This window comes from Bubalus kerabau, chromosome 4, assembly GCF_029407905.1.
Source record: "Bubalus kerabau isolate K-KA32 ecotype Philippines breed swamp buffalo chromosome 4, PCC_UOA_SB_1v2, whole genome shotgun sequence".
NCBI lineage: Eukaryota > Metazoa > Chordata > Mammalia > Artiodactyla > Bovidae > Bubalus > Bubalus kerabau.
In genome coordinates, this window is record NC_073627.1 from 44,508,305 (window position 1) to 44,534,541 (window position 26,237).

At 50.4% G+C, this 26,237-nt stretch overlaps 4 protein-coding genes and 1 long non-coding RNA gene across 6 annotated transcripts; 4 read left to right on the forward strand and 1 right to left on the reverse strand.

The window, feature by feature from the left end:
- Positions 1-281: 281 nt before the first annotated feature.
- Positions 282-3,081, forward strand: VTN (vitronectin). Its single transcript, XM_055580121.1, has 8 exons — positions 282-345; positions 439-558; positions 635-967; positions 1,046-1,185; positions 1,450-1,606; positions 1,804-1,956; positions 2,352-2,708; positions 2,927-3,081. The coding sequence occupies exons 1-8, from the start codon at positions 282-284 to the stop codon at positions 3,037-3,039; spliced, it is 1,437 nt and encodes a 478-aa protein (XP_055436096.1). The 3' UTR covers positions 3,040-3,081.
- Positions 3,082-4,280: 1,199 nt separating this feature from the next.
- SEBOX (SEBOX homeobox) lies at positions 4,281-5,521 on the forward strand. The gene is made up of 3 exons (XM_055579659.1): positions 4,281-4,452; positions 4,617-4,777; positions 4,945-5,521. The coding sequence occupies exons 1-3, from the start codon at positions 4,281-4,283 to the stop codon at positions 5,323-5,325; spliced, it is 714 nt and encodes a 237-aa protein (XP_055435634.1). The 3' UTR covers positions 5,326-5,521.
- A 1,513-nt stretch (positions 5,522-7,034) lies between these two features.
- Positions 7,035-17,477, forward strand: LOC129649586 (uncharacterized). The gene is made up of 3 exons (XR_008713167.1): positions 7,035-7,919; positions 12,388-12,544; positions 17,089-17,477. It is a non-coding gene; the product is annotated as an uncharacterized LOC129649586 (long non-coding RNA).
- On the reverse strand, positions 12,877-17,754 carry TMEM199 (transmembrane protein 199). Of its 2 annotated transcripts, XM_055577161.1 has the most exons (6): positions 17,487-17,752; positions 15,775-15,848; positions 15,367-15,456; positions 14,834-14,876; positions 14,509-14,621; positions 13,979-14,210 (listed from the first exon to the last, which is right to left on the reverse strand). In XM_055577161.1, the coding sequence occupies exons 1-6, from the start codon at positions 17,686-17,688 to the stop codon at positions 14,115-14,117; spliced, it is 618 nt and encodes a 205-aa protein (XP_055433136.1). In that variant the 5' UTR covers positions 17,689-17,752; the 3' UTR covers positions 13,979-14,114. The 2 variants fall into 2 exon arrangements, with proteins under 2 accessions (XP_055433135.1, XP_055433136.1); XM_055577160.1 differs by lacking the exon at positions 14,509-14,621 and having other exon boundaries at positions 12,877-14,210; positions 17,487-17,754.
- A 48-nt stretch (positions 17,755-17,802) lies between these two features.
- POLDIP2 (DNA polymerase delta interacting protein 2) lies at positions 17,803-26,234 on the forward strand. Its single transcript, XM_055577156.1, has 11 exons — positions 17,803-18,049; positions 19,377-19,458; positions 20,308-20,405; positions 21,076-21,172; positions 21,342-21,417; positions 21,650-21,757; positions 22,187-22,323; positions 23,129-23,155; positions 23,365-23,490; positions 24,438-24,517; positions 25,243-26,234. The coding sequence occupies exons 1-11, from the start codon at positions 17,889-17,891 to the stop codon at positions 25,355-25,357; spliced, it is 1,107 nt and encodes a 368-aa protein (XP_055433131.1). The 5' UTR covers positions 17,803-17,888; the 3' UTR covers positions 25,358-26,234.
- Positions 26,235-26,237: the final 3 nt, after the last annotated feature.

The following is a 26,237-nucleotide window of genomic DNA, read 5'->3' on the forward strand; positions in this document are numbered from 1 at the left end:
CTAGTCCTCTTCAGAGAGGTCCCTGAGCTTGGCAAGGATCCTGTTCGTAGCTGTCCCAGACCCACAGTTCTAGGAACATGACCCTTTGCTGCAATAGCCTCTGGGGTCGGGGCACCGGGGGCTGGGCTGGAGGTGGAGCAAACTGAGCAGTAGAAAAGGCAGCTCCTCTTCTCTGGTTCCCCCGCCTCCACTCCCCATCTCTCTGCTTCCTCCTTTTCTCGGGCATCAAAGCAGAGACCACGGGAACATAGTTCACCAGGCTCGAGGCTGGAGGCCCCGCCATGACATCCCTAAGGCCCCTTCTGATGCTGGCCCTGCTGGCGTGGGTTGTTGTGGCTGACCAAGGTGCGGGAGGGTGTTGTTGGCCACTGGGGTCAAGGTGGGGTGGGAAAGGGTAGCCTGGGCTTGGCTGTGCCAGCTGACATGGGCTCCTCACAGAGTCCTGCAAGGGCCGCTGCACCGAGGGCTTCAACGCCACCAGGAAGTGTCAGTGTGACGAGCTCTGTTCTTACTACCAGAGCTGCTGTGATGACTTCATGGCCGAGTGCAAGCCCCAAGGTGCGTGCAGAGCGGCTGGGCGGGCCTGGGGTCCCCGGTGCAACTGGAGAGTCACCACCACCCTCTCTGCCCACAGTGACTCGTGGGGATGTGTTCCATCTGCCAGAAGATGAGTACGGGTTCCATGACTACAGCGAGGCGCAGACCGTCAACAGCAACGTGGAAGCACAGCCCGAGAGCACCACCCTGGCCCCTGTTCTGCAGGCCCAGACCCTAGAGACTCCTGTCCAGGCACCGGTTCTCATCCCTGAGAAAGAGGTCCCACCACCTGGGCGGGGAGACTCAGAGCCTGGGATGGGGACCAGTGACCTAGGGACCTCTGAGTCCCCAGCAGAGGAGGAGACGTGCAGTGGGAAACCCTTTGATGCCTTCACTGACCTCAAGAATGGTTCCCTCTTTGCCTTCCGAGGTGACTCAAGGCGGGCAGGACTTGGGGGTAGGGGTCTGTCCCGGGGCATCCCCCCTTACACGATATCCCTCCCTCCAGGGCTGTACTGCTATGAGCTGGATGAAAAGGCAGTGAGGCCTGGATACCCCAAACTCATCCGAGATGTCTGGGGCATTGAGGGGCCCATTGATGCCGCCTTCACCCGTGTCAACTGTCAGGGAAAGACGTACCTCTTCAAGGTGCCAGGCCCAGGGTGCTGTGGGTCAGGGTTGAGAGTATCTGGGTAGAAGTTGAGAGCAGCTGTGCCCAAGACCAGCATGGGCAAGAAGGCTGGATTTGGGCCTGTGGTCCCTGGCTGGGGCTCTGTGAGCACACAAAAGCCCAAGGCTTCAGCTCCTGAGCAACAAGCCTGGAACTAGAGCTGTCCGCCTTGACTGGGGGATTCTGCGCCTCTGTGCACCGCCAACTTCCTGCCCACCCTCTTCTCCTCCCCAACCCCTTAGGGTAGTCAGTACTGGCGCTTTGAGGACGGTGTCCTGGAGCCTGACTTCCCCCGAAACATCTCGGACGGCTTCGGGGGTATTCCGGACGACGTGGACGCAGCCTTGGCCCTCCCCGCTCACAACTTCAACGGCAGGGAGCGGGTCTACTTCTTCAAGGGTACTCAGAGGTGGGCGGGAGGGTGTGCAGACAGTGGAGCAGTTTTGGGTTTCTTCCACGCTTCACTGGGGAAGGGCCTGTGTTTATCCCCCACCTCCCCTCCACACCCCACCTCCCCTACTCCCAACCCCCACCAGAGCTCCCAACTTCCACAGCCTTAGGGCTTTCCGTTCTTGCTCATGGCCACCCCTCCCCAGGCAACCGCTACTGGGAATATGTGTTCCAGCAGCAGCCCAGTCAAGAGGAGTGTGAAAGCAGCTCCCAGCCGGCCGCATTTAAACACTTTGCCCTGATGCAGCGGGACAGCTGGGTGGACATCTTCCGACTTCTCTTCTGGGGCGGTTCCTATGGTACGGAGGGATGGTGGAAGCATGAGTCTTGCTTCCCGGTCCAGGGGGCTAGGAGCCCCCAGGTAGAGGGAGGGCTGGGCCAGCCTGAGAGGCTGCAGTTGTGCAGCAATCAATCAAAAGCTGTTTGCTCAGGTTGCTCAGGCCAGACTTTGCTTCTGTTGACGTTGGTGGAGGGAGGCTTACCTCCACCCGGACCCCACACTTTGGACTTTGCCTAGCACAGCCAGCAGAAGGAGGGGCTGTGACGGGGGCAACCGGGGAGGGCTATGGTGGAGGGAAGCCAGGGGAAAGGCCGGGATGGGGGCTCTGCCAGTAGCCTGATGGCTGTCCTTGGACAAGGCAGACAGCCCATCCTTGGCCACCGAGGCTCTGCATTCACCCCTTCCTCACCGCAGGTGGTGCTGGACAGCCCCGGCTCATCAGCCGCGACTGGTTTGGTCTGCCGGCACGACTGGATGCGGCCATGGCCGGCCACATCTATGTCTCAGGCTCAGCTCCCAGCTTCCCCCGGGCCAAGATGACTAAATCTGCACGCCGCCATCGCAAACGCTACCGCTCGCTCCGAAGCCGTGGCCGAGGCCGCGGCCGCGGCCGCAGCCAGAACCCCTACTGGCGATCTCGATCCACCTTGCTGTCCTGGCTCTCCAGCGAGGAGCTGGGCCTGGGAGCCAACAACTATGATAGCTACGAGATGGACTGGCTTGTACCTGCCACCTGTGAGCCCATCCAGAGTGTCTACTTCTTCTCAAAAGGTGGGAGCCCCTGCCCACCCTGTAGCCGTTCTGGCTGGGTCGTTCCTGCTGTTCCTGGTCTCTGGGGGCTGACCACAGCCCTTGAGTGGTGACAAGGCAGGCCGGAGTCCTCGGGTGCCTGATGGATGTTCACTCACCCTTCCAGGAGACACCCAGGTCTTCTTAGGGCAGGATGGGTAGGCTGTGTCTCACGCCCCATCTCCCGACCTCTCTTGCAGACAAGTACTACCGAGTGAACCTTCGCACACGGCGGGTGGACACTGTGATCCCTCCCTACCCACGCTCCATCGCCCAGTACTGGCTGGGCTGCCCAGTCCCTGGCCACGCGTAGCACCTGAGTCCAAACAGCTGGCCACTGCTGCTCCCTGCTCCAGCATCCTCCTTCCAGCTCAATAAAGATCCCTTGACCCTGAGTTTAAGACTACTGTCCTGAGACTTCCCTGGCAGTCCAGTGGTTAAGAAACTGGGGCCGGGATCAGTTCCTGGTTGGGGATGTAAAATCCCATGTGCCAAGCAGTGTGGCCAAAAGAAAAAAAAGGACTCCTGGCCTGACCAAGGTGGAGAGGCAGGAGGCAGGGGTATGCCTGGGTAAAGGAGGGGAAGTCGGGCAGTCAGGATGGCTTGGGGGAGGGGACAGAGAAGATCCTCATTGTTTCCAGCCTGTGTTGGGCTCAGGCCCTCTCAGTGAGCCAGAAAACCTGTTGGGAGAGCCTCATGAGTGCAAGCCTTCCTCCTGCACCAAGCAGTCCCCAACAACCCACCAGCAGCTAAGCAGGGACTTGAACCCCTCTTAAGGATGACAGGAGTCACCAAGCCACCCTATCCAGCCTGGGGCTTGTTTTGCCTCTTGTTACTGACCCAGATCTTAGAAGGGGCAGGGGGTCAGGAGGTAGTGGACTGCGGCTTAGCTTTTCTGCCCATCCTGGACCTGAAATGCTGTTAGCTCAGACACTCAAGAGCCCCTGGGAAGGTGATCACTGTGCTCCCCCAAACCTGTCCCTATGATGATGCGGTTTTGAAATCTCTGTCTTGGGTCTGGGGTGCAGGGCACTGAGGCAGGAGACACAGGGAAGAGCAGGGACCAAAAGGAAATTCAAATGCACCCATCTCTTTTGGAAAAGTGGCCCAGAAGACTTCAAAGGACGAGAACACTGTAATAACATCTTTCTTAAACTACCCCCCCGCCAAATGTACCTGAAGTCCATTTGGGCTCTTAGGGGGCCAGGAGAGCAGGCCAAGCTCTAAAGCAGATCCGAGGGTGATCTGGTAGTGACATCTGCTCCCCATCCTGCTGAGGGGAGGGTGGCTCCGGCTCATCTGCTGTCCCCATCGTCCTCCATATCCTGTCTAGCTTTCTCAGCCCCATCTCAGTCGTGGGATAGACCTCCACCCAGTCTCGCAGATGAAGCCCTGGGAGCACCCATGCCTTTCTGGATGGAACCATGGGAGGATTTTCATAAAGTACAGGATTTCAGACATAGACTGCCAGAGTTTGAAGTGTGAGGATGGGGGGATGAGGCCAGCTTCTTTGGTGAAGCCCCAGAGGAGCTGGGTTGCCCCACCCATATTCCCATGAGGCCCCTTTTCCTCCGGGATTCCCCACCTCCTGGAGGCGGGGCCAGGCTTCTGAGCAGGATAAAACCCCACACTCGGAGGGGACTGGTGTGGGCACAGCCTTGGCATGGCTGTCTGGCTCCTCACTCTGCCAGCTCCATGACCAGCCCGGTGGATGCATCTCTGGCAGGTGATCTGGTGGGAAAGGGTGGGCAGGGGAGGATATGGGGAAGGTGATGGGGCAGTCTGAAGAGGGGTGGGGAGTAGGGGCTTCAGGGTCTACTGGGGGCTTTGAGAATGGGGTGGAGGCTCTTACAGGGAGTCCTGGCTTGACCCCCCCACCGTGGCCTGCAGGCCATGCCAGTGGGTTGGGTCCCCACCGGAGAAAGAGGACCACCTTCAGCAGAGGGCAGCTGCTGGAGCTGGAGCGAGTGTTTGCAGCACGGCCCTACCCGGACATCTGCACCCGTGAGCACCTGGCCCGGGTCACCTCTCTTCCTGAGGCCAAGATACAGGTGAGCTGTGATCACCCCCCTCAGGATGGGGGTGCACTTGCACAGTGAGTTTCTAAGCTTGACCCACAGTCCGTTCTCTCCGGGTATCCTGCCTCCAGATTCTGCTTTCCCTGTACCTGGGGGGAGGGGATGCTGGAACCAGAAGAGGCTCCTTCTTTCCTTACCAGGTGTGGTTCCAGAACCGCAGAGCCAAGGGAATCAAGAATAGAAAGCCAGGAGGCCTAAGCCCCAGGCCTGAGCCTCCCCAGAGATCCTGTTCTCTTCCGGACACCATCCAGCGGTCCCCGGATCCCTGGACCCTTGGCCAGCCTCCACCCTCCAACAGTACAGCTCAGTGTGCCTCTGTGTGTCGACATGCTTCCTGCCCAGCTCCTGGCTTGGGTCCAGGCCAGGGGTGGGTGGGGACTAAAGCTGCAGGCCCCTGGGCACCAGCTGGGTCTTCCGGGCCCCACCTCTCTTCTGAGCAAGCTGCTCCCCAGACCTCACTGGGCATTCTGTCTGACCTCATCTATGCCTCAGCCATAGTCACCAACCTGGACCATTCCTAACCTAGGTCTAGGACTTGCAAGACCCCTACTCTGGTTCCCGTAGCCCACTCTGCCCCTTAGGACTGAACACACCGGAAGTGGATCTCCTGACCCCTCCTTTTACACAAGGGAGTTTTCTTACAGGATGAAAGTATTAGCTCAGGGATCCCTCCCTTCCACTGTCCTCCAGACCAGCCTAGATATGGATTCTATGGTGTGAGGGCAGCCTTGCTCCTGCTACCTAGCACCCTCCCCACCCATGATCTTGGCACAGAGGGATGAGATAGAAATCCATGTTTTCCACTTCTGCCAGTTTCCCAATTCTTCTCATCCCAGCTGACAATACCTCCTCCCTCCAAAGGACAACGGGCCATCACCCTGTACCCAAGGGCCCTTTAGGCCATTACCTGACTGTTAAGAAGGCTGGGAGAGGGCTGATCCTAATTTTAGACTGCAGGGACCAGTCATTTTATAGTTCAGGGCCCCCCTCTCCTGTCCTCCTGCCACCTGGACAAATTAATCAGAGCCATGGATCTGAAGAGGGAGTGATATTAAAGTCATAAAGTAGAAATAGGAACCCAGGGCTTATGTTGATTTAATTTTCACAAATATGAGATTGGCTGCTGTCTGACCTGGGGCTGCAGACAACCTGACAGACTCAGGATGTGGGGGGAGGAGCGTGCACGTTGGCAGCGTTGGGTTTTGGTATCACTGTCATCTGTAATACCAACTAATCTTCAAATAAAACCCCAACTCTGTACCTTAATCTGGATTGTTCTGTGCTGCAAATGAATTGGGATGGGGGCCGTTTGCTTTTGAAATTTATCTCCATCACCTAATCCCTAAATAGGGCCAGGTTCCACACAGATTCGGGGTGGGAGGTATTACCCAGGCTTCTGCCAGGATTAGTTAGAGGAAAGAGGGTTAATCGAAGGGATTAAGGCTCTGGCTGACAGACCCTAGAGAGAAGGGAGCCTCAGCTGCACCCCTTGCTCCTGCGCCCACTTGTTCCAGGACACTCCAGCTCCCTGCGCTTCTGGAGCTACTCAGCTTCTGGAGCTTGGAGTTTGCAATCAGTCTGTGCTAAATTCAAATCGTAGCTGCCAGGTAGTCTTGAAACTCTCCGGAAGTCTAGGAGCCTGAAAAAATGGGGATGGTAATACTCATTTCCTGTTTTGGGAACGAGAAGCAATAACGTAGGTGAAGGGCTTCATGTGGTGCGTGACACACGGTATTAATAAAAGCTCTCAATGGACGCTAGTTCCCCCTCCTTCTCCATATGGGCTTCCCAGGTGGCGCTAGTGGTGAAGAATCCACCTGCCAATGGAGGAGATGTAAGAGACCTAGGTTTGATCCCCTGGAGGAGGGCAGAGCAACCCACTTCAGTATTCTTGCTTGGAGAATCCCATGGACAGAGGACTCTGGTGGGCTGCAGTCTACAGGGTCGCAAAGAGTTGGACACGACTGAAGGGACTTAGCATGCTCCATACGGTGGGATATGAGAAACTGGAAAGGTTTCGCTTCTTGTTTCTCTGGGCTTCTGGCAAGGACTCCCCTTGCTCTCCAGGAAGCCCTGGACCCAGACTGCACTGGAGAAAGCGTGGTATGGTGAGACAGAGGAACTGGCTGAGAGCAGAGTTCCCAGTGTGGGGTGAGAAGCAGAGGAAAGGCCACCTGATTCCTATTTCTGATTCTGCCCTTACAGATGGAGGTCACCTGAACCGTGGCCCTTCCCTCAGCAGGCACTTAAGGCTTTGGTTGCTCTCACTCTAGAAGCCAGGAAAGTGGCCCATACGTGTGTGTGTGCACGCGCATGCTCAGTCATTGACTCTTTGCGACCCCAAGGGGTACAGCCCTCCAGGCTCCTCTGCCCATGCGATTCTCCAGGCAAGAATATTGGAGTGGGTTACCATATCCTCTCCAGGGGATCTTCCTGACCCAGGAATCGAGCCCACATCTATTGCCTTGGCAGGCAAATTCTTTACCATTGAGCTATCTGAGAAGCCTGACTGGCCCATAAAGGAGCTCCTGGTGGCTTAGGGGTAAGGAATCTGCCTGCAATGCAGGAGACTCAGGGTTGATCTCTGGGTTGGGAAGATCCCCTGAAGAAGAGAATGGCAACCCACTCCAGTATTCTCGCCTGGATAATCCCCATGGACAGAGAAGCCTGGCAGGCTACAGTCCATGGGGTCACAAACACATGACTGAGTGACTAACACAAACACAAATTACTCAATGGCACGGCAGTCTCTTGGCTTGTGAGTAGGGGCTGGGATCAAGTGAGGACGCCTTCCCAAGAAGGAGGAGTATGTGGAGAATGACTCCAATTGCATCCTGAGAAATTGCCCTGGGTCAGAAGCTGTTTAAGAAGTCCAGCTCCAGGGAATTCTCTGGCAGTCCAGTGGCTAGGATTTGGTGGTTTCACTGCCTTGGGCCCAGGTTGGATCCCTGGTTGGGGAACTAAGATCCTGAAAGCTAAACAGCCAAGAAAAGAGAAAAAGAAAAAGGTCTGCTCTGTATCTAAAATTTGGAAGTCTCCCAACCTGAATCCAGTTATGTGGAGACTGTGAAAGCTTGACGATATGTGGGGACTCTGGCCACGCAGTTTAGCACAGGTAAGTACAGCTGTGGGGACTTTCCTGGTGGTCCAGTGGCTAAGACTCCATATTCCCAAAGCAGGGGACCCGGATTCCATTCCTGGTCAGGGAACTAGATTCTGCATGTGTCAACTAAGACCTGATGCAGCGAAAAAAAAAAAAAGACAGATGTGACTCTCCAAAAAAGTTTCAGTGTTCAGTATAGCTAATTTTTTTAATATTCCAGGGTTGTATAGCAACTTATTTTGCACAATATTTTGTATACTACTTTAAAAATGTATCTATTGCTATAATCTACTTAATCACCCTATTTCTGATATTTAAGCTGTATCCAATATAGGATTTTATTATTAGACATAATTGAGATGAACATTGGCATGTATTTCAAAGATCTCTGACATATGAATCAATCACTTTTTTTGTAGGTAGTTTTTATTTTTATGTCTATTTATTTTTGGTAGGAATCTTACTGAATAGTTAAATTTTCAGTTCAGTCAGTCACTCAGTCGTGTCCGGCTCTTTGCGACCCCACGGACTGCAGCACACCAGGCTTCCCTGTCCTTCACCAACTCCCAGAGCTTACTCAAACTCATGTCCATCGGGTTGGTGATGCCATCCAACCATCTCATCCTCTGTTGTCCCCTTCTCTTCCTGCCTTCAGTCTTTCCCAGCATCAGGGTCTTTTCCAAGGAGTCAGTTCTTTGCATCAGGTGGCCAAAGTATTGGAGTTTCAGCTTCAACATCAGTCCTACCATGAACACCCAGTACTGATATCCTTTAGGATGGACTGGTTGGATCTCCTTGCAGTCCAAGGGACTCTCAAGAGTCTTCTCCAACATCACAGTTCAAAAGCATCAATTCTTTGGCACTCAGCTTTCCTTATACTTCAACTCTCACATCCATACACGACTACTGGAAAAACCATAGCTTTGACTAGATGGACCATTGTCAGTAAAGTAGTGTCTCCGCTTTTTAGTATGTTGTCTGCTGCTGCTGCTGCTGCTGCTAAGTCACGTCAGTGGTGTCCAACTCTGTGCGACCCCATAGATGGCAGCCCACCAGGCTCCCCTGTCCCTGGGATTCTCCAGGCAAGAACACTGGAGTGGGTTGCCATTTCCTTCTCCAATGCATGAAAGTGAAAAGTGAGAGTGAAGTCGCTCAATCGTGTCCGACTCCTAGAGACCCCATGGACTGCAGCCCACCAGGCTCCTCCGTCCATGGGATTTTCCAGGCAAGAGTACTGGAGTTGGGTGCCATTGCCTTCTCCCAATATGTTGTCTAGGTTGGTCATAGCTTTTCTTCCAAGGAGCAGGTGTCTTTTAATTTCATGGCTGCAGTCACCATCTGCAGTGATTTTGGAGCCCAAGAAAATAAAGTCTCTCACTGTTTCCATTGTTTCCCCATCTATTTGCCATGAAGTGATGGGACCGGATGCCATGATATTCGTTTTCTGAATGTTGAGTTTTAAGCCAACCTTTTCACTCTCCTCTTTCCCTTTCATTAAGAGGCTCTTCAGTTCTTCTTCACTTTCTGCCATAAGGGTGGTGTCATCTGCATATCTGAAGTTACTGATATTTCTCCCAGAATCTTGATTCCAGCTTGTGTTTCATCCAGCCCGGCATTTTGCATGATGTATTCTGCATATAAGTTAAATAAGCAGGGTGACAATATACACTTTGACATATGTACTCCTTTCCTGATTTGGAACCAGTCTGTTCCATGTCCGGTTCTAACTGTTGCTTCTTGACCTGCACACAGATTTCTCAGGAGGCAGGTAAGGTGGTCTGGTATTCCCATCTATTAAGAATTTTCCAGTTTGTTGTGATCCACAAAAAGGCTTTGGCGTAGTCAATAAAGCAAAAGTAGATGTTTTCCTGGAACTCGCTTGCTTTTTCGATAATCCAATGGATGTTGGCAATTTGATCTCTGGTTCCTCTGCCTTTTCTAAACCCAGCTTGAACATCTGGAAGTTCACGGTTCACATATTGCTAAAGCCTGGCTTGGAGAATTTTGAGCATTACTTTGCTAGCGTGTGAGATGAGTGCAATTGTGCACTAGTTTGAACATTCTTTGGCATTGCCTTTCTTTGGGACTGGAATGAAAACTGACCTTTTCCAGTCCTGTGGCCACTGCTGAGTTTTCCAAATTTGCTGGCATATTGAGTGCAGTACTTTCACAGCATTATCTTTTAGGATTTGAAATAGCTCAACTGGAATTCCATCACCTCCACTAGCTTTGTTCATAGTGATGCTTCCTAAGGCCCACTTAACATTCCAGGATGTCTGGTTCTAGGTGAGTGATCACACCATCGTGATTATCTGGGTCATGAAGATCTTTTTTGTACAGTTCTTCTGTGTATTCTTGCCACCTCTTCTTAATATCTTCTGCTTCTGTTAGGTCCATACCATTTCTGCCCTTTATTGTGCCCATCTTTGCATGAAATGTTCCCTTGGTATCTCTAATTTTCTTGAAGAGATCTCTAATCTTTCCCATTCTATTGTTTTCCTCTATTTCTTTGCACTGATCACTGAGGAAGGCTTTATCTCACCTTGGTATTCTTTGGAACTCTGCATTCAAATGGGTATTATCTTTCCTTTTCTCCTTTGCCTTTACCTTTTAAAAAATTACTTTATACTGGAATATAAAGTCCATGGGGTCACAAAGAGTCAGACATGACCGAGAGACTATAACACTTCACACTTCATAGTTGATTTGCAATGTTGCTAGTTTTATGTGCACAAAAAAGTGCTTCAGTTATACCTACACACTTTTTCAGATTCTTTTCCCATTTAGGTTATGACAAAATATTGATTCTCCTGTGCTATACAATAGGTCCTAGTTGACTATCTATTTTATTTATCAGTTCCGTTCAGTCGCTCAGTCGTGTCTGACTCTTTGCGACCCCATGGACTACAGCACACCAGGCTTCTCTGTCCATCACCAACTCCCAGAGCTTACTCAAACTCATGTCCATCGAGTCGGTGACGCCATCAAACCAACTCATCCTCTGTCGTTCCCTTCTCTTCCTGCCTTCAATCTTTCCCAGCATCAGGGTCTTTTCCAATGAGTCAGTTCTTTGCATCAGATGGCCAAAGTATTGGAGCTTCAGCTTCAGCATCAGTCCTTCAAATGAATATTCAGGACTGATTTCCTTTAGTATGTATATATTAATCTCAACCTAATTTATCCCTCCCCACCACCACCTTTCCCCTTTGATAACCGTAAGTTTATTATCTAAGCCTGTGAATCTGTTTTGTCATTAAGTTCACTTGTATGATTTTTTTAGATTCCACAGATAAGTGATTATTGTATGACATTTGTCTTCCTCTGAATTCACTTAGCATGATAATCTCTAGGTCCATCCATGTTGCTGCAAATGGCATTATTTCACTCTTTTTTATGGCTGAGACAAGTTGCTTTCTAAAAGGGTTGTTGGTATGCTTAAGATACATATTTTTTTAAATACCTCTTTTTTTGCTGATCCCTGATGCAGATCATCAGAACTGCCCAGACATCTTTAGGTCAGTGTATGAAATATGTTTTCTTTAATGAGAGTGGAAATGGAGGGTAGTTCTATATGACTGACTAATGCCAAAAGCAAACTGATGATCAGCCTAACCCCCAAAAGTTTGTCTGAAGGCACATGTGTTGTCAGGCTCCCTAATACCAAAGCTTAATAGAGACCCTACACAAATATAGGCAGTATTCTCCACTGTTCCCTCAAGCATTTTAAGTATGAAGGAAAAGAAGCGAGAAAAAACAGAAAATTAGGAACTGCATCAGACACAATGAAAACTTCAAGACTCATGAAGGTCAGGGAGAGAAGCAGCAGCTAACAGTTATTAAGTACATGGTGAGAATAAGTTCCCACTCATGTTAGTACTTCAAACGTACTTTCACTTGACCAATTTTCTAATTTTAAGAAGAGACTGAATAGCGTTATGTGGAAAGAGGTATGACATGAGAGCCAAGAGCCAGGGGTTGCAGCTTTGGCTATAACTAAGCTCTGTAGCCTTAGGACAAGTCAGATGATCCTCTGGAATATTAGTGTCTTTGTGAACTACTTGGATGGGAAAATTAACTTCTCTAAGTTTCTGTAGCATTTTAAAATTCTCTGGTTCTCTGATTTATATGTATCAGGATAAAATCTGTAGATTTTTCCTCATTTTTCTTACTGTTCTCTGCCCATATACCCCAGAGATATTGTCAAAGGAGGAGAATGGAGTATAGACCAAAACAAATAGCTCAAATAGATTTTTTAGGCACGTAGCACAGATATTAGTCTGAAGGCTAAAGCTCTTTCCACTTGCAAGACTCAGCCACTTGAAAAGAGATGATATCTATTTGAATTCTAAAAATCTGACTTGGCTTTGCTCATCAGGAGCAAAGAGTGATTCAGTGTAGCTTTTTAACTCAAACAGTCAGGGTTGCTAAAAACACTGTAAAATGCCACCTGTATTTTTTCTCAAGTTGATATTTCTTCCAGTCAACAACAGAAATCCTGATTTCTCAACAAAATGATCTGTGGTATAACAGAAGGGCCTACACCCTCCTTCTCACTCAAGCAGAATATTGTCTTTAGAGGCTGACTTGCTGTAATTCAAGAAACCGGCAATACTGTAGAGGAAACGTCTATTGAGTCGGTGAGTGTATAATTTCTAAGAACAGAAGAGTGTCCTGGGAAAAAAAAAGACCTTAGGAGCTCATACACTGAACAAACAGAAAGAAATAGTCTACCATTAGGAGCAGACCTGAATTAAGTCTCACCAACTATGGAAACTTTTGGACTTCTCTGTTGTCATAAGATTTGAAATAAGAACACCCTGGAGGGAATTCCCTGGCGGTTCAGTGGTTAGGATGCTACACTTCCACTGTAGGGAGCTCGGGTTCAATCCCTGGTCAGGGAACTAAGATCTCGCATGCTGCGTGGCATGGCCAAAGCTATAAAAACAAACAAACAAACAAAAGAATATGCTGGATTTGATAAATATTTATTGGATAAATAATAATGCTACTGTAATTTCTAAAAGTCTTATACAGATTCCATCAACACACCACTAATCTAAGTTCTTAAAAGTGTAACATTACAGAGACTTCAAGATAACTTAGGAGTCTTTGGCTCCATTTAACAGAAAAAGGACTGCTGAGGATCATTTGACCTCTCTCAGCCTCAGTTTTGTCTTCTGGAAAAGGGACCTAAAACCGCTTCCTTTTCTAACCTCCGGAATGGTTCTGAAGACCAAAAGCAATCATCTAAAACAATTTTACATACTATTTTTTGCACTTACCCAAATATGTTTAAGAATCCGCATAAAATAACCTGTAATAGGCTTATGTATAACAATATGTACACATACCATATATTTTTGTTATGTGTATACTCATATAAATTACACATACAGTTCAATCTAGAAACAGTCACCAGTCTACAAAGAATCTCTCCCTTCATTAGCTGAGACAATTCACAGTAGGCATACTCTCCTTACAAATACAAACAAGTACAAGGGATTTTGCCATTAAAAGCAGACATACTGCTTTGCTATCTGAACTGTTTTCATTTTTGGAAGCAGAGCAAAGGGTGACCAGAAGGTGGGAAGTTGAAGGAGGGCTGAAGAGTACTGAAGACAGGCAGAAACATAGGAAATCTGAACAAGGCCAGCAGAAGGAAGAAGATGAAGGCAGAAACTAAGATTCCAAAAAGTTGCCTTGTGTACAACTGCACCATCCTGTACCAACTGGCTTTCTCTTATTTCATGTCCTCTGATCAGTTCCTCTTCCAGCACAAACTGAAGAAAGCGAATCCCTCTGCTTTATTGGAGTCTTCTGATATAAATCACAGGTCCACATCAAGATATGTGGAGCAAGGACGACCACTGACTTGTGCACCTGGGCAAGTTCAAGGCAGTATGGTCTATTTCTGGAAAGGCCTGGATTCTCTTTGATTCCAGTGGGGGAAAAACCCAGCCCCAGCAATGCCCAGAATGGACAGTAGAAGGCAGATGGGCACTGGCTTCGGGAAAATGTACGGACAGACCAGTTCTTTCCTGTTGTTGTCTGAGTCTCCTCTATGGCCCCCTCTGTTAACCGACAGGATGAGACTGTCCCACAGGAAGAGCACGTGGCCTTGGCTTGGCTGAGTACAAATCACTGACTGAGAATCAGCAATTGGCAGCTGAGACCCTGGAGTCTCCGGACTTCGATGAGGAAGCACAGTTACAGTTCTCCCAATTCGCCTTCCATCGCCCGCACCATGACGTATAGCTCGGCCAGACCCACCACAGAGGCCACGATCAAGGCAGCCAGTACTCGCTGGGAAGGGAGAGAATCAGGCTTATGGGATGCAGACCAGCTTCCAGCTCTGGAGCCTCTAGCACCTAACAAGTATGGAGAGGACCTCAACCCAGCCCATAAGTTGGGGGGAAGGGAAGAAAACTGGATCCTGATTCTCTTGAGGTTATCATCTACCTCCATGACTGTTGGACAGATCAAATGCTCCCTTTGTTTATCACATAAATACATAACCTGTTCAAGGCATTTTTGCATACCTCCTCCCTATCCCACCAACACTCCCAACTGGGGCACCCTGCCCTGCCCAGAACCTACTCACCGAGGTCATTTCTGTGAAGATATACTGGCTTCCAAGGTAAGTGCAGACGAAGGCAGCCGCCACCGTGACAATGAAGTTGAAGATGGTGATGACCAGAGCCTTCACTGACCTCACTTTGGGGAGGAGCCCGGGCAAGAAACTTTTAGGTCAGCATCCTCCATGAGGCCCTTTTATCTCACAGTTGCCTCCCCCATCAGCCAGGCTTCCCTCAAACAGCAAGCCTGAACAGCTCAGGCTTAAATCCTGAGCAATGGAGTGGGAAGGAGGACCACGGCTGACCCATCCCAGTGAGAGGCTTTCGCAGCCTGATTTCCTAGTACCTCACCTTGCTTTCCCAGGTCACTGAGAGTTCCGCCATGCCTTGGATCCTTGGAAAAAGAAAAAGCAAAGGATTCCAGAGCCCGGAGAGTATTCATTTGTCAGTCTGGGCTCAGCCCTCTTTATACCCAACACACTAGTTCTGTCTTCTCCCTGGATTTTGTCTAGGACCAGGTGGAGTCTACTCTGGATCAAGCATTTCAGAGAAGAGACGTATATTTCCAGTACCCGTGTATCCCTCTCCTCCTCTGGGCCAGGTGCATGCCAGAGAAAAGTAGGGTGCTCTGTCAAAAGAATGGCTCCAGGCTCATCTCCACCTCTACAACCTTTAAAAATCAGTCACCATCTGAGCCGACAGTCTCAGTAAATAGGATGGGAACTGTATTTGGCTTGTATGCAACACAGAGCTCCTACAGTCCCTTAATATTAACAGTATACAAACCAGGTTTCCACACTGTTTCTTTCATCTGTGTGTCTTCCCACTGCAGGGCACTGCTTTCAGGGGCTACAGGGTCCACATATTGAAGAGTGGGCTCTTACCTGACAGGTGACATTGCGGGTGATCCGCTTATATTCCTCATTGGCCAGCTGTATCTTAATCTTTTCCAGACGAGCAACTAGCTCTGGGTTCTGAGGCAGAAAAATCAAACAAGAAGAATGGTATTTCCAGCTTGCTAGAAAACACGTCACAATCACTGGTTTCAGGGGGCAAAGTACTGCTAAGAAGACCCAGGCACCAGTCCTGCCTCCAGTGCTTTGGAAACTTTTTTTGGGGGGGTATTAGTTTTTCAAGCTGTCAGACTGGGAGGACAATATCTGGTTTCCTCCACCCCGGTTCTCAAGGATTCAAAGAACAAATTTTGAGCGCAAAGATTCATAAATTTGGAAGTAAAATGAATAAACCCAACTGAGTCAACATCCATTCTCACAAATATATCCCTTACGTACCCGAGGAGGCTTCACAACCTCTGGAAGATAGATTTCACTGCCTTCTAGGAGCTCATGAAGGTACAGTTTGGAACCTGAGGAAAAATGCATAGAGGTGAGGTTGAAGGATCAGAGAAGGATCTAGCCCGCCAATTCTTAAACCTGCACCCTCTGCATTGAAAGCACGGCATCTTAACCACCAGACTGCCAAAGAAGTCCCCAGCTCGCCAATTCTTTCTACCAAAATAAAACATGGCTACTCTTATATCAGTTCATCTCCAGGATCATTTTCAACTGGAAAGAAACTAAGATAATCCCATATACATAAGTATATCCTAGTGCTACATGGTGACTTTAATTGTTGGCTCTTAATTACCCAACCAATGTCACAGCTCATAGGTCATTTATATTTGCCTTTAAGTTGGGTCATTTCTGTGGCCACAAAAGAACTTGCCCTAAATAGGTTTAAGGCCTAGTGATGGTGAATACTTAGAGGACACTGCGCTAGATGACCTCTAAGGTCCTTTTTAGTTCTAATAATTGAATAATCTACCCCTTGCATTTCTGGGCAGGCTGTTAATTCTGGCAAAAGACCTTACATGCCAGTTTGTCATACTGGACCCCTTTACATATAAGGGAACAGAGGCTCAAGGAAGAGAAATGACTCCTCCATGAAGAGTCAGTAGCAGAGTTAGGACTACAATTCAGATGGCACTCCCAGTCCAGATATTTCAACAGAACTTCCCATCATTCTATATCCAAAAACAAAAAATCAACTCTATCAGATGTGACCACTCTTGTTTTTAAGATGGAAAGAAATCTAGATTCACACACAGGGCAAGCTCACTATGTTACTTTTTTTTTTTTTTTTTTTTAATGTGGCTTAAAAGGAAGAAACTGAACCTGTGCTGTGCTTTTGAGTTAGAATTTGTACTTCCTCAAGGGTCACGTGGGTAAAGATGAGACTCAAGAGAACAGAAACTGCACAAGTAAATTTTGTCATCCACGAAAAATTCCCATGGAAATTATGAAGAGAGTGGGCTGGTTCCTCAGGGTTTATGAGGTTACTCTTGGGTTGGCCAGATTATCATTCCATGGGTGAGAGTGATGGATTCGAAACCCAGTCCCCCTAAAACTGAATTTCCTTACTGACCTTACAATTAATCTCTCTATCCAAAACTTTATTCCTTTTCCTGTCCCTTCTAACTTCTATGCTGTGTTAAGAGAATACTAATGAACCAGAGTCAGATGACTCAAACTGCTATTGTTGATAACATCTTTAATGTAGTGTTATAAATACCATCATTAACCTGAAAACTCTGGTTGCTTCTCCAGGGCAAAGTGAGCTAACAGACACCGGAGCCAAGGACCACTTGACCTGAGAATCGTAAATCAGAGACATTTTGACTCCTGAAACCACAGTTAGGAAAAGTCACACGACTATTATTCCTAGCCTCTTTGTTCTTCTCCTTTAAACGAAAGTTCCTTAACTCAAATTCCAAGCTAGAGTGGATTTGAGCCTTGTTTCCCGTTCCCTTGCTTGGCACCCTGCATTAAATACTGTACTTTCCTTCACCACAACCTTGCCTCAGTATATTGGCTTTGCTGGGAGTCATGAAAGAAGCCGCGAGTTTGGTTCAGCAACAGATACACCCCCTCAGGAAAAAACACCTCAGGAGGGCCTAAACTCTGGGAAAAAAAGAGGGGACTCTGAACCGGAGACTGGGGCTCACCCCTTTCTCTCAAGTACTGATGCAGATCCCGGATCAGGCGGAAAGAAACCAGGCGAGCCGGGCGATTGCCGCCCTTGTGCTTCTTTCCTAGCGCGGCCTCAAGCTCTGCCCGCAGCTTCCCGGGCAGTTGCTCTGGCTCCAGCTCCCCACCAGGACCCAGAGCGCGTACAAATCGCTCGCCAGCTAACAAGCTAGACGCCATTACTAGCCGACTTTACGGTCAGGTGACCCAGAACCGAGACTTCCGTCCGCCTGCGCCGGAAGAAGCGCGAAGCTCGCGGGGCGGGGCAGAGAGCCAAGGGGGCGGGGCAACGGCGCGGGGCAGTGTGGGGCGGGGGCGGAACGCCGCCCGGCCGCGGGTCGGGCGGTGTGTCAGCAGCCCAGCGGGCGCTCGGGCGAGACATGGCGGGCTGTGTGGCCCGGCGGGCCCTGACCATGGGCAGTCGTTGGTGGTCCCGGTCGCTGACTGGGACCCGGGGGCCGAGGCCGCTCTGTGCGGCGGGTGGAGCTGGGGCCTTCCCACCCGTGGCGACCACGACGACGCGGAGGCACCTCTCGTCCCGGTGAGGGACGGAGCGCGGGGGTCGGGCCCGGAGCCTAGGGAGCGTGTCCCGGGCCAGAGGGCCCAGCGGCAGAGGGTGATAGGAGTTCGACCCAGGGGAGAGTTCCGGCCGAGAGCCGACCTGCGCTGCCTGGGACGCGTGCCAGGAGCGAGGAAGGGAGCGCGGCCCAGAGTCCTGGATTGTGCCGGACTGGCTCCGAGGGGGAACTAATAACCCTCTCGGAGCAAAGCCTGCTTCCTCGAGTGCAGGCATCCGAGCGCCACTGTTAGTGGGAAGTCCTTCAATTAAGTGCTAGGGCTTTTGATTTGAACCGCCAGCCCGTGACTGTGGGTCAAAGCCTCTCTCAGAAAGATGCTGGAAATGGGAAACAGGACCCGAGTCTGGTCCCAGGCTTCAGTGTGACCTTGAGGGCACATACTCTCTTTATGTGACTTGAGGAAGGGGGTTTGAAGCCACGGGGATGGTGTGAACAATGTGCCTAGGGATGGGACCAGAGAGACCAAATTGGGGCAGGTGAACCAAGTGGAAGGAGACATGGAGTTCACCTCTCCACAATAGTAAGAAAGCGGTGCTTTGAAGGGCCCCCAGAAAAAGCAGTGGGGTCCAGAAGTCACTGTGACAGCTGACCTTTTAGTGGCTGAGATGAGACACGGACATGGGGGAGAGATGATAGCTATTTGCAGTTTAAGACTCCTCTGAAAATTGATGTAAATCTGAACAAAAACTAGATTGAGAGAATAACATTGGTGCAATGCCAGGATGAGGACTGCAGTTTAGAGGTGGAGATGGACATGGCATGATGACACAAAAGAAGCTTTCTTTTGAGCACCCCTTATACCCTAGGCTCTGAGAGGGAGCACAGGCTAATCAGACACAAGCATTGCTCCCGGGGAACTTACAGTCTCTAATGGAGATAAGACAGTGACACAAATAACTGAAATGCAAGGTGGGAAAGGCAGTCACTGCTGTGGGAGGTCAGGAGGAGGGTCAGGGTAGAAATGGAGGCAAGGGATACAATGAAGCAGGGTCTGAGGGCGTGATATGAGGAATGCTAAGAGTCAAGAGAGAAGAAAGTGATCTGGGAGCTGTCAGATCTCATGGAAACCAAGGGGGCATCTGTGGCTGGTCCTCAGAGGAGAAGCAGCAGAATCTCTGTGGAGGGGTAGCTTGGCAGGACCCTTCCCTGCTTCAGCTGGCCCCACTGCCGCGACCCTTCTCTGCTGTCATGGTCCCAGCCCCCCCCAGTATCCTAGCAGCTTTTTCTGATGGATTAGTACCCTTCACTTCTTAGCTTTTCAGTTGCTTGTTCCTTTTCCTTCCTAATCAGAAACCGACCAGAGGGCAAAGTTTTGGAGACAGTTGGTGTGTTCGAGGTGCCAAAACAGAATGGAAAATACGAGACTGGACAGGTGAGTGCTGGGCGGCATCATCTTTGGTTTTCAGGGTGTGCTCTGCTTCTGAAAGGGTGAAATTTGGCCACAGGCCTGCACATTAGGATTTTTCTGCCTTGGTGTTTGGTGCCAGACCAGAATCAAAAGTTTTGTTGTTGTTGTTGTTTTAACATGTTTTTTTTGTCCCTGTTTTCCTGGATTTGAATGCACTTCATGTGTCATCGGGTTTTGTTTCCAAGTTAGTGTGGACAGAGATGGTTTGAACTATATTGAAGAGAAAGTCCTATTGCTGAAGAGTCATTTAACATAGTGGTTGGTGGGAAGCCAGTGGAGGGCCTGCTTTTTGATGCTTTGTTCTAGTTGAATTGAGTGCAGTGATTTAAGCTCTGGGTGTGAGGCTCTTTTTCTGAGCCAGTTTTATGCCAGATCTACTGATACAGATTTAGGCCTCTTGTAGATAAGGAGGACTTTTTGTTTATTCAGCTTTTTTCCTCTGTATGCCTACAGTAGAATGGGCTTTATGCATTGGTATTAAATCAGAAAGCAGTTCCTTCATGGAGCTGACAGTCTAAGAAAAGAATTACAGTATGCACATGGTTCACAGCTGTACACCGTGCTAAGTGGAAGGGAGGGAAGGGAAGGCTTCCTCGAGGCCTCGGCTATGGCCTGACGGCTGAGTAGAAGTCAGCCAGATGAAGGGATAGTAAGCGTGCTCCACAGTTGGTCTGGGTGGATCTCAGGGTCCAAGGGAAAGAATAGCAAGACCTTGTGCTGGAGTTGCCCCCACCCATGCCACTTAGTGATCTGGGCCCCACCTGGATGTACCCGCTCGGCTGCAGACTCACTGAAGCCTCTCTTTTCTCCCAGCTTTTCCTTCACAGTGTTTTTGGCTACCGAGGTGTCGTCCTGTTTCCCTGGCAGGCCAGACTCTATGACCGGGATGTGGCATCTGCAGCCCCAGAAAAGTAAGTTTCCCTCTCACTGTGCCTCGCAGTATCCTCTGGAGGAGGCCCCACCCATGGTAGACATACGTAATTGGAGTCCCAGCAGTCAAGACAGCCTCCTTCTGGGCCTTAGGAACAGTCCCCAAACACTCCCTTGACACTGATGCCCATGGAGACAAAAGTGCTGAGTGCTGAGTCTTAAGCCAAAGGGTCCCTTCAGACCTCCCCAGGATGCTCACCCCAGGCATTCTTAGTTTGCATTATAAGTACCCCAGAGGGCATTTGGGGAACTAGGCTTCTTGATTTCTTGATGTTCAATTAGAATCTTTCTCCTAGAGTACATTAAAAAAAGAAAAGGCTCCATTAAGTGATCACAGAGAACCCCTGGGATGTGAGAAGAGTGGGGTGCTCTGGGCTCCAGGGACTGAAGCAGCAGTTTGATTTTCTCAGCTTGGCCCCTTTTTTAAAGAGGCATCCAGAGAGTAAGATAAACGATGACTCTTCACCACACTCTATTGCTTGCTCCTGCCTGGGGAGCGTTGGGCCAGGGCGTGCTGAACATCTGCCCAGCTGCTGCTAAGCCCCTTCAGTGCAGGCACTGGTCTGTTTAGGTGAGGGGGTGGTAGGGAGCTGGGGCAGGCCCTGCTTCCATTTCTCAGGTTGATCTTGGGCTTTTCCTCCTCCCCCATAGAGCAGAGAACCCTGCCGGCCATGGCTCGAAGGAGGTGAAAGGCAAAACTCACACTTACTATCAGGTGCTGATTGATGCCCGAGACTGTCCACATATAGTAAGTAAGCAAGGTGGCTGCGCCTGGGGTTCCTTTCCATGGGGAAGGCTTGGACCCTGATGGGGACCAAGAGAAGGAGAGGGATCCAACAGTTCCATACCGCGCTGGGCCCCAAGTCCTCAGGACTGGATAGAGACCGAGAAAACCTATGACTTGCTTCTTGCCTTAGTCTCAGAGATCTCAGACAGAAGCTGTGACTTTCTTGGCTAATCACGACGACAGCCGGGCCCTCTATGCCATTCCAGGTGAGTTATGAGCGTCTGAGTGGTGCCTATCGGTGAGGGGTCTGGTGTGTCTCAGGAAGAGAATTCCAGTGCTTTTCTGCTGTCCTTGAATCTGCTTTGGAGGGCGTGTAGACGCTGAGAGCCTTGGTGCCAGCTTCGTCCCACCCTGGGACAAGGCCCAGAAATTGAGTTTCTTTTCAGCCCCACTCTTCCCCGTTCCTCCATGAGTTTTCTGTCTCTGTCTCTTTGCCAGGCCTGGATTATGTCAGCCACGAAGACATCCTCCCCTACACCTCCACTGATCAGGTTCCTATCCAGCATGAGCTCTTTGAAAGATTTCTTCTGTATGACCAGACAAAAGGTACCCTCTCTCATAAAGGGAAGCTGGAATGGGAGGGCCCTTTCTTCAAAGACAGTGTCACAGAAGCAGTTTCAAAGCTCTGTTTCTACAACTTGATTTAACCTCCCTTTAGACCTGTCAGGTAGATGGCCTTTATCTCCTCCTTGCAGATAGGGAAACAGGCTCAGGGATGATTGAGAGCAACTCAGGGTTGCTAGGTAGTGGCAGAGTGAGATCTGAGAGCCAGGGCCCCTAACTCCCAGGCCACTTCTCTTCCCCTGACATCATATTCCTCCTTGGGGCTTATTCTTGGTAGGCAGCCCTGTGCCTTCTTCCAGCCTGTGCTGCTTTTGCTCATGTGTCTTCTATACCTTGGCCATCACTGGGAAGGGTTTTATAAGAGGAGCAGTTGGCCGCTGGCCTGGTCTAACCAGTCATTTCTTGCCCCAGCACCCCCTTTTGTGGCTCGGGAGACGCTACGGGCCTGGCAGGAGAAGAATCACCCCTGGCTGGAGCTCTCTGATGTCCACCGGGAAACAACTGAGAATATCCGTGTCACTGTCATCCCCTTCTACATGGGCATGAGGGTAGGTGCTGAGCCTTGGTGCCTTGCCTCAGGGCCGGGCCCCCGGGTTCTGTGTGGTGTCCCCAGTGTGACTGCTGGTGTGGGTCCCACATTTAAACCATGTGCCTGAGGTTCTGGTTTCCAGTGCTGCATGTATTGGCTGGGGTTGAGCACCCTCTTGGCAAGAGCTGACACCAAGACCTAGAGCAAGGAAACTCTCAGATCCCAGGAAGGAGGCCTCCAGGTTGACTCTCTCTTCTCTTCTGGCTCAAAGGGAGCCATGATTATGAAGAACATACACATACTTGTTTAAATCACCGTAGGCTCCTCTTCCCACATTTTATACATTTATTGAGCTGTTTCTTGCTTGGCCGTAACCTGGGTCTTAGGAAGACAAAAATGAAACACTTGTACCTGCCTTCCAGGAGCTCATGGTAGTGGGGGAGGCCAGCCTACACCTTTCTAAGTGTTGTAATCCTGCTGGGATGTGGGAAGGCAGAGGAGGAAGACAGCAGCCTGGGCAGCAGTGGTGGGCAAAGGGGTGGCGGCTGACGGGGAGAGTGGTGAGAGGGAAGGGCCCTCTCTTCTGTTCTCATCCAGCTCTGTGATCTTAATAGGATGAAGAGGAAGGAGGCCAGGGAAGGGCCCAGGGAGCCTGCCTCCCTCTGGGCATGTTGGCCATAGTTAGCACGTCATCAAGATACTTGGGGCTTTCTTCTGCCTTTGCATCCGTCCTGGAATACATCTGCTCCACTGGAGAGATGTTGGTTGGAATAGACGTTTTCTACCCTCGGGGACTGAAATTCTTTGTGTTTTGTTTTCCCCAGGAAGCCCAGAATTCCCACGTCTACTGGGTGAGCGTCTAATCTCCGGAGGAGGGGAGCCCAGGAGGCGTGCCTGTGGGGGCAGGTTGGGAGGTGGGGGCTTTACCTCTAGGGCGGGAGATGAGACCCATGCAGTGCAGGTGTTGGCCTTTGGTGCCCTTTTCTCTCTTAGAATTCCCAGGGGGCTAGCCCAGGTTCTGTTCCTTCTCAGACGTGAAGTCTCTCCCCTGCTCCCACAGTGGCGCTACTGTATCCGCCTGGAGAACCTTGACAGTGACGTGGTTCAGCTCCGGGAGCGACACTGGAGGATATTCAGTCTATCCGGCACCTTGGAGACAGTGCGAGGCCGAGGGGTGGTGGGCAGGGTGAGCATCTTTGGGCTAATAGTCTTGGTTTCTGGTCCCACCCAGCAGGCCTGGGAGCTTGGTGCATGGTCTCCTCCTCTGTGGTTAGGGGCAGGGGTTCAGTGTGTGAAAGCACAGGACTGTTGCGAGTGAGAAGCCTCACTGTGAGGGAGGTGTCTTGTAACCCATTTCACACATGATGACACCGGGACTGTTATTTAACTGGCCATGGTCCTTATAACTCGTAGCAGCAGGTCCTGGATTTGGAGCCAGGTAAGTGACGTTGGTGGCCACCCTTTTTAAGAATCTGAATTGGGAAGCCTTTGGGTGTAGTACACACCCTCCACCACTCCCAGTTGTCCTTCCTCTGCCTCTTTACACACGTACATCCTCTGCCGGCCCTTGAAGAGATCTGACTTTGCAATTCCTGCGCTACCCCACCCACTCTCCTGAAATAGTCAAGAGAAGGGGCCGCATTCAGTAAGCAGTTATACACATTAGCAGGGACTTGGGGAGGCAGCGTGGGATAGAAAGAACAGGGCTTTGGAGCTCATCTCTTTTCAGACGCCCACTGTGTTGTTTATTTGCTGCATAACTGGCCAGGTTATTTAACCAGGATCTCAGTTTTTTAGGATAACATCTATTACCTTATGATTACCAGGACTTAACTTAGCAGATGTTTGCTGATCATAAGGCACTTAGTGAATGGACCCTGAAAGGGATATTTGCAGAGATCTTGGGCTTGTCATCTTTGTCTGGAAACTTCAGATGTTTAGTCTGAGATTATCTTTCTCAGGGCCAGAGTAAAAGGCCCAGGTCAATGGCGGTGCTGTGAGAGGAGGTGCTGGCCGGCCATTATGGTGGGAGGCCTGAGAGAGCATCTGGTCCTGACTCGGTGATGGTCAGCATGTGGCCCTGGGGTACAGGGAGCTTGTCTGGTCTGACCTATTTTGCCTGAACCCTCACAGGAACCAGTGTTATCCAAGGAGCAGCCCGCCTTCCAGTACAGCAGCCACGTCTCCCTGCAGGCCTCCAGTGGGCACATGTGGTGAGTAAGTGGGTGTGGGGGCAGCTTAGGTCCACGGACACTGCGGGTCAGAAAAGTGAGAGCTCATAGCATGCAGTTCACTCTGGACCCAGTGAAGTCCTGAGGTGGAGCTGTATCTGCCATTCATTGTTGTGTGAGTCTTGCCTGATTTATGACTTTCCCAGTTCTCCGTGATTTTGTGGAATGAGTGTGTGTGTGTATGCTCAGTTGCTCAGTCATGTCTAATTGCAATTCCATGGACTATAGCCCGATAGGCTCCTCTGTCCATGGAATTTTCCAGGCAAGAATACTGGGGATTTCTTTCTCCAGGGGATTTTCCTCAGTCAGGGATCGAACTGTGTCTCTTTGCATCTCCTGCATTGGCAGGTGGATTCTTTACCACTGTGCCATCTGGGAAGGCCCCTGCGGGATGAGGACTTAGGTCAAAGCGGTCTGCTGACTTTTTGCTACAGAGCTGCCAATGAGTTGGTTTTTTCCCTTGGTGTTTCATTCTGTATCCTGAAGGCATAGTTGGGTGGCTTATCCAGGGTGCATCGAAGGGCTGAATTCAGGACAACTTCATTTCTTCTTTTCATGAAGGGCCAGGATGGGCTCTTGGGTCCCTGGACCAGTGTTATCCTGGCATGAGCCAGGCAGAAGAGCCTGGGCCTGTATTATTCTGCCTCAGTTGTGCTGAGGGCACAGGGCTCTCCAGACCTCTAAACCAGTTTCTCTCTGACTCCCAGGGGCACTTTCCGCTTCGAGAGGCCTGATGGTTCCCACTTTGACGTCCGGATCCCTCCCTTCTCCCTGGAAAGCAATAAAGACGAGAAGACACCGCCCTCAGGCCTTCACTGGTAGGCCAGCAGAGGCCCTGAGCACCCAGGCTCCGCCCCGAACAACAGCCCACATCCCATGAGAGTTGCTGCAGAACTCTGTCACGGCCACAGTGGGTCTCTTAATCGTTTGTGCCATTTGATTGTGGCGTTCTTACTTTGGCGGGTGGAGTATAACTCTTCTCCAGAAGACCCACGTGGGCCTCCTCCAAGGCTGGCCTTCCCCGTATGCCCTGCCTACGCTGTGTTCCAGTAAACCTTTCCAACAGGAACTGTGTTCAGCTGCCATAGGTGTGGGGGTTCCCTAGCCTGTCACACAGTTGTTAGAATGCGAGGTTTGGGCAATAAACCAGTGCGCGCTTGGCCACCCTCACCGTTTCTGCCCCCCGATGTCTCAGGCTCCCTTTCTGACCCGGCGCGGGCCCTTGGTTACTGTCCTTAACTGCCCTTCCAGGAAGCTGCCCCTTCAGCTAGGGTGTCTGTCTCCATCGTGGGGCAGGGTTTTGCCTGATGTCTCCCAGGTCACTCAGCCAGTGAGGTGGGGGATGGGCTGGACTCTGTTTTCTTTACCCTCTGCCAAGTGCAGAGCTGGAGGGCGGCAGCAAGGTCAAAGGAGTGAGGCAAGCCTGTTGGGTTTCCTGGAGCAGTGGGCCTGCCAGCCATGGGCATGAGTCTGTCAGGCCTCCAGTTCAGAAATGCAGAAACTCAGCCAGGGAGCGTTAGGTATGGACAGTGACTAAGCCAAGCTACTTTCTGAGCTTCTTGAAGATCTCCAAGAGCCAGAGATAAAAATGTGCTGCATTTTTGCCCCGATTCTTAGGATTCTTGCTTGCTCCCTGACTACTGTAGTGATTGTTAAAGAGGTCGTTTTCTAAATATTAAATTTCAGTTCCAGCCCTTTATAG

Bases quoted from the DNA above. Each gene is read 5' to 3' on its own strand.
- TMEM199 (XM_055577160.1), bottom strand. From the start codon at position 17,688: ATGGCGTCTAGCTTGTTAGCTGGCGAGCGATTTGTACGCGCTCTGGGT. The intron at 14,877-15,366 runs GTAAGAGCCCAC...TCTTTTTCCAAG, and splicing joins CCCGCAATGTCACCTGTCAG to GATCCAAGGCATGGCGGAAC. The intron at 14,211-14,833 runs GTGAGGTACTAG...CTCCCTTCCCAG, and splicing joins CAGTGACCTGGGAAAGCAAG to CGAGTACTGGCTGCCTTGAT.
- VTN (XM_055580121.1), top strand. From the start codon at position 282: ATGACATCCCTAAGGCCCCTTCTGATGCTGGCCCTGCTGGCGTGGGTT. The intron at 346-438 runs GTGCGGGAGGGT...GGCTCCTCACAG, and splicing joins GGTTGTTGTGGCTGACCAAG to AGTCCTGCAAGGGCCGCTGC. The intron at 968-1,045 runs GTGACTCAAGGC...CCCTCCCTCCAG, and splicing joins TTCCCTCTTTGCCTTCCGAG to GGCTGTACTGCTATGAGCTG.
- POLDIP2 (XM_055577156.1), top strand. From the start codon at position 17,889: ATGGCGGGCTGTGTGGCCCGGCGGGCCCTGACCATGGGCAGTCGTTGG. The intron at 22,324-23,128 runs GTAGGTGCTGAG...TGTTTTCCCCAG, and splicing joins CCTTCTACATGGGCATGAGG to GAAGCCCAGAATTCCCACGT. The intron at 23,491-24,437 runs GTGAGCATCTTT...GAACCCTCACAG, and splicing joins GCCGAGGGGTGGTGGGCAGG to GAACCAGTGTTATCCAAGGA.
- SEBOX (XM_055579659.1), top strand. From the start codon at position 4,281: ATGAGGCCCCTTTTCCTCCGGGATTCCCCACCTCCTGGAGGCGGGGCC. The intron at 4,453-4,616 runs GTGATCTGGTGG...CGTGGCCTGCAG, and splicing joins GGTGGATGCATCTCTGGCAG to GCCATGCCAGTGGGTTGGGT. The intron at 4,778-4,944 runs GTGAGCTGTGAT...TTTCCTTACCAG, and splicing joins TTCCTGAGGCCAAGATACAG to GTGTGGTTCCAGAACCGCAG.